Here is a 12,733-nt window from a genome sequence, read left to right on the forward strand (position 1 = left end):
GGAGCCTGGGCCACAGTCCCTCCCGGAAGCCAGGATGCAGGAGGACAGACTGTGCAGACCACAGCCCTGCCAATGCCTTAGTTCAACTCACTGAGACCCACTTTGTACACCTGCTATCTACAACAATGAAATGAGTCCTATATTGTTTAAATTACTAAGTTGTGACAATTTGTTACATAAGTAATAGGAACTTTGCATAGTAAGTGAAGACCTGCCTGTCAACCTCTGGCCCAAATTAAAGAAAGTTAATAAAAGAACAACATAAGGAGAGACAGGAGGCGGGGAGGAAAGCCCAGTGGCTGTGGGTGATCCCAGCGGGCAGTGCTCTTTGCACTGACTTTGCATCCACAGCCCCTGCTAAGTCCAATGCTGCAAGAAGATGGCACGTCTCAATTTTAGCAAGAGGCTCAAGGAATGTGCTTGCCTGGTCCCTAAAACACAGCTTCTGTCTGTGTCCTTGTAAACTGATCAGGAGTTCTGGTCACTTTTAAGATGACCTGGGACTTCAAGGAGGGCAGGGTAGGGCATCTTAGAATCTTCAGGAAGCATCAACAGCTGGGAAATAGGTGTAGTAAGAGCCTCATGTTGAGGTCCAAGTAGTGGCCTGCTTCTGACTTTCAATAAACGTTTCTCAGTTAATAGTTACTAAGTACTTGGTTAGGTGTTCCACTCACAGGATAAGTATCTCCATTTCACAGATGAGGAAACCGAGGCTCCCTGAACTTCTAGGAAACCACAGGCTTGCCTTAGTTTCTAGAAGAAAAACACATTATCTAGTGCAGAGCTGCTGTTCCTCTGGTAAGAAACCTAACCTAGATGTTTCACCCTGAGCGTTCCGCTCCCTGGGGTGCTCTGGACCCTACCCTCAAACCAGGTACATTATTAAAACTGGATCTGGACTTAATGGGCTGCCTTCTGCCTACAGGGCCAGCTAATTAGTCTTAATTATCTCATTACGGATTCTAAGTATTTCCAGCTGCTTCTTTACCCCAACTGCCCACTCTCCCACCCTTCTCCCATGTCTACTTTCCAAGTAGTCGCTGCCAAGTCCCGGGCACAGGTGAAACGATGATGTGTTCTTCATCTATGCAAACATTAGCTAGTGCTGATAGGCCCTCACCTGCTAAGTTTTCCACAGAAGCCTGCCTTTCTGTTCCTTGGTCCATGAAAAGAAATAAACTTGGCTCAATTATTAGACACCCAACACCACCTAAAAATTTTACTTGACCTTCACTGGATTGTCATATTCTTCTACACAGGAAAAAAAACACATAGAAATGAATCTGTTTACTTTACAGACTCTTAGAAAGTAATCTCTCATTTCCTCATCATTGCTCCTAAGACCTGAACCAATCATTTGGTCCAAACAGTTCAAATAAAAAGAAAACGCTATATATATATTTTTTTACTTGATTGAGAAAGTGAAGGGTGAAGGAAAAGTTTGGTAAGAGTGATTAAAACAATGCGGTCTGATGGCTACCTTAGGCAAGTCAGTGTATCTTTGAACCCTAGTTTATTAATAAACAATGTGATGACAGATACATGGAGGAAGGAGAGAACTGCCTTTTTCAAGCTGTTCTCTGCCTTCCACAAACATATTGTGTGAACACACACACACACACACACACACACACACACACACACACACGCGCGCGCGCGCACATACACAAATAAATAAAATGTAATATTAAAAGGGGAAATTTCTTTCTGTGGTTTTTTCTTTTCTTTTCTTTCTTTCTTTTTTTTTTTTTCAAGACAGGGTTTCTCTGTGTAGCCTTAGCTGTCCTTGTTTGTGTAAACCAGGCTGGCCTTGAACTCACAACGATATGCCTGCATCTGTCTCCTGAGTGCTGGGATTAAAGGAGTGTGTTTCTACTCCGAGCCTGTGTATTTTTAAGTTGCCATTTGTAGAATATTCTTTTCCGGTTACTCAAGTTGTTAACTTTTTTTTTCCTACTTATTTTTTTTTTATTATTAATTTATTCTTGTTACATCTCAATGGTTATTCCATCCCTTGTATCCTTCCATTCTCCCCTCCCTCCAGTTTTTCCCCTTATTCTCCTCCCCTATGACTGTTCCTGAGGGGGATTACCTCCCCCTGTATATGCTCAGAGGGTATCAAGTCTCTTCTTGGTAACCTGCTGTCCTTCCTCTGAGTGCCACCAGGTCTCCTCCTCCATGGGACATGGTCAAATGTGAGGCACCAGAGTACGTGTGAAAGTCATACCCCACTCTCCACTCAACTGTGGAGAATGTCCTGACCATTGGCTAGATCTGGGTAGGGGTTTAAAGCTTACCGCCTGTATTGTCCTTGGCTGGTGCCTTAGTTTGAGCAGGACCCCTGGGCCCAAATCTGCCTATCATAATGTTCTACTTGTAGGTTTCTAGGACCCTCTGGATCCTTCTACTTTGCTATTCAAGTTGTTAACTTGTTGCATAAAATTCCTCAACTTTGGGTCAGCAACATCTTCAAGTGCCAATTACTGTTAAATCATGAAAACACATACTTTGTTACCCTCATTCCTAAACACAGAACTGTCTTAACATCTATAAACACCGTTTAAATATTAATATTCCTCTCACCATTAAAAATATTATTGCTTTTTACAGTTTAAAATACCTGAGGAATATCATGCTTGCTCAAATACCACCCAAATACTTCTGAGTAGTTGTGTCAGAATTTCTGCACAAATGGCTTGATAGGACTGCTGACACTGAAATTCCAAATTTGTAAGCGGAAAAACATTTGCAACTAATATTTGGTCTTTCACAAAACAAACAGCTTACTTGAAAGCTTTTTCTATGCCTCCCCTCTTCAGTGTTTGTCAACTTAATTTACCTCCATTTAAATTAAACAGCACAGAAGGTTTTTGTTTATTCAAATATTTTACACTGAACAGCTTGTTGGAGGTTCTCCATTTACTCTTTCCTTTAGCTTATTAAATCAACAAGTTAATTGTAAAATAACCCAGGGAGCCTTGAAGTGGTTCCCTGAAGAGTAGCAATGAACACACATAGGCTGGCCACCCATTTCTTCCTGCATGTGCATTTTCTTGCAAGGAGACTTCCTGTGTTCCTCTGGTAATTTCTGGGGACATAAATAGCACATAGCTAACATCGTTTCCACATTGAAACATTATCATTGCAATGATGAAACGCTTCCAATTCTGTCCTCATACGAGTGAGCATTTTGTCTAGTTTATTTAAAACAATTTGATAACATAGTACAACTGTTTATTGGCAAAAACTCCCCCATTTTCATCTGAAATACAACCTGGGGCACATAGCATCTAATTAAATTCATACAAAGTACAAATTATTGAATATAACCCAAAATGCATTTCAAAGTAAATACCAATTAATGTGACACCCAATTTCTCTCCCCCTTTCTAATTACTCCAATGTGCATGGCTTATATAAAAATATTCAAATTCATTTTGTAGGATTCAATTAGAATGCTTTGTATTTCAAGCCAAGAATCATGTCCAGTTTTTCTGCAAGCAGGTTGGTTAGGCACTTTCTTTTCCTACTTGATTCTTATCTCCCTAAATTAGTGTTATAAAGTTTACCATTATTACTATTATTATTTAAATTTGGGATGCATCATCCATTATTTTTGTTTCTGTGATACTCTTGATTTCAGTACTATCTTTTCTTCCTTGTTTCCATGGAAGAAATAGAAAACTACCAAGCCAGATAGATGAAATTTTGACAGTAATGCTCCCCTTAATCTAGGTTACGAGACAAGGCCTCAAATAATCAAGACTGTTCAATAACATTCAACAAAAAAATGAGGTAATAACACTGTGAAAGAGAGCAAGAGAGGACTAATTGGGCACAAGAGTGGCTGCATGTAGCTAATCAGCTGGGAAGTAATCAGCCACTTGATACATTCTGTTCTGGAGAGAACAGCAATCAAAAATATTTCCACAGAGACCCTGACAGGCAGAGCTAACTCCAGAAGCCACAATAATGGTATCCTGGTTGCTGTATAGCTGTCTGTCATTCATTCAACAAACACCAGTAAGTAGTAAGTAATTATAGTGAGCCTGGTGCTAAAAAAGCATGAAAAGGCCAAGTCAGGACTCGGAAGAATCTCTACATACTCTGTAAAGAACAACTCTGCTTCTTAACAAGACGAGAAACCCTAGTTATTACTACAGATCACCGCTTGTACATATGCCAACTACTAACAAAACAAAACGAAACAAAAAACCCAGGCACTGGTAAGTAGGGGAGGAGTGTTTCTTCAAGCAGTGTAATGTCTCATAACGATAGTTGCTATGGTTTTGTTTTATTTTTTTACTTTTTCGGTTTTTCGAGACAGGGTTTCTCTGTTTAGCCTTGGCTGTCCTAGACTCGCAGTTTAGACCAGGCTGGCCTCAAACTTACAACACTGAAGACAACGTGGGCAAATGGAACCCTGACACACTATTAGTAGAAAAGTTAGTTAGTACAGCCATTATGAAATGCAATCAAATATGGAGATCCCTCAAAAACTTGAAAAGTACTACCCTACAGTCTGCCAATCCCACCACCAAGTGCACATCCAAAGGAGAGGAAGACACTTGCACTGCCAAGTTCTCTGCATAACCACCCAGAGCAGTTAAGAAACAGAGGCAGTCGACAGTGTCACCAGTCACCTGTGGGGGACATATGGATGGCAGTTATACACTGCATATTCTGTTTGGCCATAAAAAAGAATGAAGCTTTTGTCCTTCGAGACAATACAGATAGAACCTTATGTCAAGTGAAATAAATCAGGACATAATGACTGCTCCCTCATATCTGACAGAACTTCCCAAATGCTGTAGCAACAGTAGTTACCAGTAGTTACCCTGTGTGTGTGTGTGTTTGCGGTGGTGGTGGTGGGGTATGGAGGGAGGCCTATCAATAGGCATTGAGTTATAGTTAGAAGTTAAAAGTCCTGATGTGCTGATGCATGATGGGATTACTAGAGGCAATAATGATGTAATGTGTATTTCAAAAAGCTACACGAAACTATTTGAAAGGCTTTTAACAATGAGGAAATGATAAATGTCAAAAAGCACAGGTATTTACTGTTGAGCTGCGGGTATGGCCCAGTATAGCCTGCCTGCCTACTATGCACAGGACCCTTGGACTTGACTTTCAGCACTACCAACAACAAAATAAAATAAAGCAATACAAACTATTAAAAGGTTTGTTTAACATGAAAAATTATTATATAATCCCTATACATATCAAAATATTGCATGTTACCATTTCTGTTTTTATCAGTTAAAAGTAAGCTAAAAATTTTATAAATCAGAACTAGTATTTTTTTAACACTGTAAAATATAATAATTCATAATTACACCTGGCATTTTAATTAGTATTCATATTATCTCATGCACTTATCATTTTTGTGGTGAGAATACTTACATGTCTTTTAAGAAGTACTTTACAAGAATATGCCTCGGAATATCGCACGTCCCTAGCACGCGTGACACCCAGGGCTTGATCCCCAGCATCTCGTATGTACAATACACAGCACATCTCTTGACCTTTATTCCCAGCAGTAGTTGAAAGGGCACACCAAAGCCAGGACATCACTTTACACTGCCTCCAGCTTTGATTGTCCTTGGTAACTACCACTCTCCAAATTTATGAAATCACCTTTTTTAGAGTCTACATATGAATGACGTCTTATAGTAGTTGTCTGTCTGTGCCTGGCTTATTTCACTTAACACAATATAACTCAGGTTCATCCATACAGCTGCAAATGGATTCATTCTCTTATTTGTATGGCTAAAGAGGATCCTAGTGTATGCTCACACATGCACACTCACGTGTGACATTTTCTTTACTCACTCATGCACTAGTGGATACTTAGGTTGTTTCTATCTCTTGGCTACTGTGACTGCTGCTGTACTGAACATGCTAGTGCAGATGTCTGTTCTGCATGCTGACTTCACTCCCTCTGGGTGTATATCCCACTAGGAGACTTTTCTAAGCCTGATGTGGTTTTATTTTTAATTATTTAAAGAATTTCCACAATAGTTATAGTAATTATTTAATATACCAAAAAAGAAAACCTTACCCAATTATATTTAGCCCCCTTTGATGTGTTTTCTCCATATATCAATATAGCTCAGCAATATTTTATCTTTTCACTCAGTATCATTAAACTTCATATACTGTATTGTCTACAACTATCATTTTTTGTGACTACAGACCATTTTATGAGTAAGCAGATGTACTATAATTTTAATTCTATTATTGGGCATTCACACAATTTCCATTTTGTTCTTGAACTGTTCCGTTCCTATGCACAGACAACATCAACAATGCAAGGCTAGGCATGTAGTGCCAGTAGAGCATTTACCGAGCATGCATAAAGCCCTGGATTTGGTCCCTAGCACTGAAAAGAACAGATGTGGTTACATACACCTATAATCCCACCTATTGGGATTTGGAGGGAAGAGGACCCGAATCTAAAGTCATTCTAAGCTACAGAACCACTCAAAACCACCTTGGGCTTCTTGAAACCTTCTCAAACAAACACAAAAGAACATCTCCTGCCCCTGCAGATTTAGAAACTGTACGAGTGCTGGGGCTATGGCCTATCGCATGAGACACCATGGGTTGGATCCTCAGCACTGCCTAAAACGGGGTGCAGGCTCACAGGCCTGTCCTGCTGCCCTCATCACTCCAGAAGCAGAGGCTGGAGAATCAGAACTTCAAGCTCATTCTCCACCTCAGCCTGAGGCCCAGCTGAACTACTGTATCAGACTATGCCTCAGAACAACAAGGTGAGGATCATTCCTGCTGGGCTGGCAAGACAGATGGCTCCATGGATAAAGTGATCAGCCAAACCTGATCATCTGAGTTTGATACGTGGAACCCACATAGTAAAAAAACAGACCAACTCCCAAAAAGTTGTCCACTCGCCACCATTTGTGTGTTGTGGTGCATGTGTGCCATGTACAAACTCACAATAGATAAATTTAAAAGTGTGAACAAGAAAACAAATGCAGCCAGGCATGTTGGCACACACCTTTAACCCCAGCACTTAGGGAGGCAGAGGCAGGTGTATCTTTGTGTGTTCCAGGCCAGCAAGCCCCAGGCAGCTAAGGTTTAAAAAACAAAACAAAACAAAACAAAAACCCCAACCAACCAAACAACACAACAAACAAAAACCAAACCAACCCCTCCCAAACAAAAAACCCACAAACAAGAAAACAAAAACAAAAACAAAAAACCCAAACAAACCGAACAAGAGCAAACATTAATAGTATAGGTGTCATGTCCTTAAGACTGTTTCAAGACTTCCTGTCCTTGACTTTACAGTACTGGGGATTGACTTGGGCCCTGTACATGTTAGGCAAGTGTTTACCACTGAACAATATTCCTGGCCTTTAATTTTTTTTTTTTTAAAGATTGAGGTCAGCCAAATTACTGACTTCAAACTCACTCTGCACTCCAGGCAGGCCTTGATTTTATCTTCCTGTCTCACGTAAGCCTCCAGGCCCAGAAAGTAAAATTGTGGGTCAAGGGGTAAAAAGAAAAACAAATTATAAGGTAAAGAATCAGAGAAAACAATACAGAGATTTGTCATTGGCTGCAATGCTAACAGGCAAGCTCAAAGCTTAGAAAGGAAACCTGTCAAAGATAGCCACTTCTAACAGTGAAATGCTACGCTTACCAGTGTTGCACTTCTCAGTCAACACTGTTGACCCCCATTAGTGAAGCTTCATCAACTTACCTAGATCTACCATCAGAAGGCGAGTGAGGGCTGTGTAGAAGGTTGTTCGGCACCTGAAATCACTCAGACTGTAAGTGTCACTGATGCCAAGAAATGGGAAGTATTCACTCTAAGGAAAGCAAAAGAGCACGGGACGTTACCAGTGTTTGACCTAACCAGAAAATTCTAGTCGTTAAAGAATTAAGACGTACCGTGTGGTTTTTTAGCATGAATTTCACAGCATCTATTTTCACGAGTTTTTTTAAAAGGATATAGGTAAATATGTTAAGGAATCTGTAGGAATACACACAGAAAATCACAAAACATAACTAAAATGGAATTTTAGTATGTAAAGAGAGTTAAGTATTTCTAGGAGTACTCCTATAGAAATGCCTTTCATTTTGCTAAGGAAGATAATCTATTATTAAATAGGGCAATTACTTTTCCATCTTATACATATTCTAGTTATGGAAAGAAAGAATGAATCCTATAATTAAGACAAGAACCCCTCACTATTAAAGCTTTGATAGCAGAAAATTGAAACTGACCCTTCTTACATTTGGGTATAGCTGAAGAATTTCTTTTCACTAATGCTACTTCATAATAAAATTATTATAAAGACTCATAATAGACTATCAAGAAAGAGAAAATTATTCAATTTTAAGAAACAATGAACTCAGAAGTTTAAAACCAAATTCTAGTTAGAAAGATATAGCAAATTTCATGTCATTAAATGTTGAAAGACAGCTTAATGTAACTAATATTTCTCAAGTGTTTAAGTAGAAGACATTTTTCATGTTATTTTATCCAGTCTTCACAATTACAGTGTTATTAGTTCTATCCTGTAGATACAAAAACAGAAACTTAAAGAAATTAAGTTGTCCATCTAAGATTGAGCGGATATAGTTGACATTTCTGAAATTTGAACTAAGGCTTAATTTAAAGGACCATGTTTATTCATTTACTTCATTAATCATCTGGACAGGCAAACTATGAGTGAGAATAAAACTTTTAGAGACCAGAATCATGAATAAGAAGCCCAGATAGCTCCTGATCTACTTTGGGTTTCAGTGATGTGTACCCAGGGTGAGCCCTCTCTTCAGCATATTCATGTGTTTTCTGCTATTGTACATCTTGGTTATTCTATGTCCTTCCACCTGTCTCGAAGGCTACAGTGATTCCCTAACTCCATTCATGTCATAATGGAAACAATCAGCTCCTTTCTGTCATATTATCTCCAAGCTCTGGACCTTATAAATTTCCTCTGTATAATTACACTGAAAATCCCAACTATCATTTTAGACAGAGTGAAAAGCACACTGGGATACAAATCAGGAAATACAGGGTCTTGTCTGGTCTACACTTCTCAATCATCTGGATGAGCCTAAATAACCCACTCAGCCTGACTGAACCTTAGTTCCTCTCCAGCAAATGAGAAGGGAGTCTATGGCCAAGTAACTACAGGGCTGCTCTGAGGATCAGATGATGCAGACATCTTAACTGAATATAAACCAGGGAAAAGGCATGAGGATGAAAAACACTTAGGAATGGCTAGTAGCTAGTAGGCTAATTTTTACAACTTTACCAGGCAAATTAGTATCACCTGCAGTTGTTCAATGATCAAATAAATTATACAAAATTAAATACCTTTCCCAATGACACTTAGATTTAAGTCTGTCCAACTTTCAGGTGACCACTAGAGTCACCTTCACACAGACTATAAACTCTCTCTGGACAGGACTGGCAGCCACGCACTCTTCAGTGTATTACATTTTCTGGCACTCAAAGGACAAAGTCAGCGCTGATAAGCAGCAAGCTTTTCCTTAGATTTGAAGACGTGAATTTGATGACTTTTCAAAATCATCAATCTTTGAGCAGATGAACTGCCACTCAAACTTCACTCAGTTAAACAAGGGTGGAGAATCAATAAACTTAGAAATATCTTAAGTAATTACCAAAGGTAATTCTCTTAAAATTGCTAAGTTAAAAGTGACAGGGTATATGGGTAATATGAATGCTGCCATTAACAGGAGCCTTCCTGTCAGCACTACTAACAAACAGCAAGTCATGTTTTGACAATAGAATATTTATGGAAGCAATAAACAGAACATCCACAGGAAAAACATCATCTGCCAAAGACATTTTCTGCAGAGCTGCATCTGTGCACTTTATACCAAGGTCAGCCCCCACTGCCTTTTAATTAATTCTCAAGAAAACTGATTAAAATTTTGAAAAAAATACAATAATGAGAATCCATCTGAATATTTACAGGCTTTTACAGGAATTCAGTTCTAAGCTAGCTAATGGTCCTAAGACTTGTAATGTTAAAAGGAAAAGGCGGGGGGCTGAAGAGATGGCTCCAAGGTTAAGAGCACTGACTGCTCTTCCAGAGAACCCAGGTTCGAATCCCAGCACCCACATGGCAGCTCATAACTGTCTGTAACTCCAAGATTGGACACTTTCACATGTAGGTAAAATACTAATGCATATAAAATAAAGGTAAATTTTAAAAAGGCAAAGGCAAATGGACATCTTTATGGTCTTTTATTTTTCTCTAGCAGACATGTGTGCTTTGAAGTTGCTCCATTTGGGGCAGAATGGGTGGGTTAAAGCAGCATTGCGTTAGGTTTGGAGGCCTGCACTCACTGCATGGCAACAGCCATATCAACAGCACTAAGAATCGTGCAGAGGAGCAGACCTTGGCCTAGGCTACACTGGGAAGGTGCTAATACATGGTAAAGCAAGGTTCAAATCCAGGTCTGATGACCTCCTTTCACTCTGTGATACACACCTACTTGGCTTTAAAGGCTAGTGCTTATTCCTTTGCCCAACTTGAAATACAACTGTAATTAGAACTGGGCCCCACACATGACAAGATCTTAATCTTTTGCGAGTGACCAATTTGTTAATGGTCAATTGTTACATCTGACTGAGCAATTTTCCAGAAAATTCCTCTGCATATGTGGTTATAAAACATTAAAATGGGTGAAGAATGGTCATGAAGGTAGCAACCATGTCTAACAGAAAAAAGCAAGAAGTCAAATGAATAGTTTATCTTATATACAGCTACAATTCTGAGTGGTCTATCTTTGCAGAAGATAAGTAAACTGAGAATGAATTGGTTTTTATGAGTACTACACAAGTTAGCAGCTGATCACCACAGGAGCAGCAAGTGTGGCTTCAGCTCATGAGTATTGTCTTAGCATTTCTATTGCTGTGATGAAACACTATGACCAAAAAGCAAGCTGAGGAGAAAGGGGTTTATTTGGCTTACATGTTGTCATCAAGTGCCTGACATTATAAGGCATTTTCTTAATGGTGATTCCCTCCTGCCAAGTTGGCATAAAACTATCTAGCACAATTGACCCCTTGTCAACTTGACACACAAACACATCACTATTAAGCCGCCTTTCCTATCTCAATCATCCCCTAAGATTTCATATTAAAAACATAAATAACTTTAGAAGTCCCACAGTCATTACAAAGTCAAACATATAAAAAATTCATTCTCTATAAAATAGCCAATCTCTTTTAAAATTCAAAACCTTTTAAGTGTGGGCACCTGTAAAACCAGAAATAAATTAAACACTTTCTTACTTCAAGAGGTAAGTACCAGGGCACAGACACATCAAATCAAAGCAAAATCAAATGACTCATCTTCCACTGTCTAGGGTTCTTTCTCGATCTTCTGGGCTCCTCCAAGGGACAGGAGTCACTTCTTTGGCTCTTCCCACTGCAGCACTCACAGCTTGTCTTCTAGGCTCTGTCTGGCTCCTCTCCACTGCTGCTGCTGTTCCTGGTGGTCATCCCATGGCAATGCTGGCCCTTTCATCAATAGCTTCTCATAGGCTCTCTTCATGGTGACAAGCCTCAATCTCGTTGCATCATCCCTTCAGTCCTGGGCCTTTAGCTGCCACTGAGGCTACACTTTCACTAATGGCCTCTCCTGCTCTCCACGACCCTTTCATGCCTTTGAAACCAGTACCACCTGGGTAATTCTTACATTACCAAGTTCGGTTGCCAGTGACACCCTTGGTTACCTCTGGAACACAGCTTCTGTGTGCTGACCCTCAGGAAACACTTGCCAGAAGATTTGATCTTAACAATGCTGGCCTCTTTTTAATCACCACCAGTTCCAACTGACCAGCACCAAGTATTCCAGCAAAGCAATGGTTCGACTTTAGTAATTCACCTGATTCTTTAGCCCTAGATAACCAGAACCAAAGGATCTTTTTAAAAAAAGATTTATTTATTTATTTATTATTTACACAGTATTCTGTCTGCATGTGTGCCTGCATACCAGAAGAGGGCACCAGATCTCATTATAGATGGCTGTGACCCACCATGTAGCCATCTCTCCAGCCCGAACCAAAGAATCTTAATTCAAAACAACAACAACAACAACAACAACAACAACAACAACAACTACTACTACTACTACTTCCTTCAGAAACTTCACATCCCAGGCCTCCATCTTCTACACTGCCCTCCATACTCTTACTCTCCAAGCTCCTCGAGAACAGCCTACCAAGCCCTGTACTCAAGGACTTTTTTAAAATACAGATTCCATAATTCTTTCATATTCCTCCCTAAAACTACATAGTTAGGTCTGCCAACTTGTCTTAGGGTTTCTATTGCTGTGATGAAAATCATGCATAAAAAGCAAGTTGGGGAGGAAAAGATTTGTTTGATTTATACTTCCATATCATAGCTCATCATCAAAGGAAGTCAGGACAGGAAATCCAACAGGGCAGGAACCTGGAGGCAGGAGCTGACACAGAGGACATACAGGGTGTTGCTTACTGTCTTGCTCCTCATGGCTTGCTCACACTGCTTTCTTAAAGAACCCAGGACACCTGCCCTGGGACAGAAACCTACCACCTACAATGGGCTGAACACCTCCCCCCATCAATCACTAATTAAGAAAATGCCCTTTAGCTTGGCTATAGGCCAACGCTATTGAGGTATGTTCTTAATTGAGATTCCCTTTTCTCAGATGACTTTAGCTTATGTCAACTTGAGATAAAA

At 39.7% G+C, this 12,733-nt stretch overlaps 1 protein-coding gene across 2 annotated transcripts in view; it reads right to left on the reverse strand.

The window, feature by feature from the left end:
- Ranbp17 (RAN binding protein 17) overlaps positions 1-12,733 on the reverse strand; it is a 304,243-nt gene that overhangs the window by 85,593 nt on the left and 205,917 nt on the right. For both annotated transcript variants that reach the window (XM_051167333.1, XM_051167332.1), the window contains 2 exons: positions 7,918-7,981; positions 7,727-7,835 (listed from right to left, as the gene is read on the reverse strand). In XM_051167333.1, the coding sequence (XP_051023290.1) occupies positions 7,727-7,835; positions 7,918-7,981 (173 nt within the window). The remainder of the gene's footprint in view (positions 1-7,726; positions 7,836-7,917; positions 7,982-12,733) is intronic.

This window comes from Acomys russatus, chromosome 25 (genome assembly GCF_903995435.1).
Source record: "Acomys russatus chromosome 25, mAcoRus1.1, whole genome shotgun sequence".
NCBI lineage: Eukaryota > Metazoa > Chordata > Mammalia > Rodentia > Muridae > Acomys > Acomys russatus.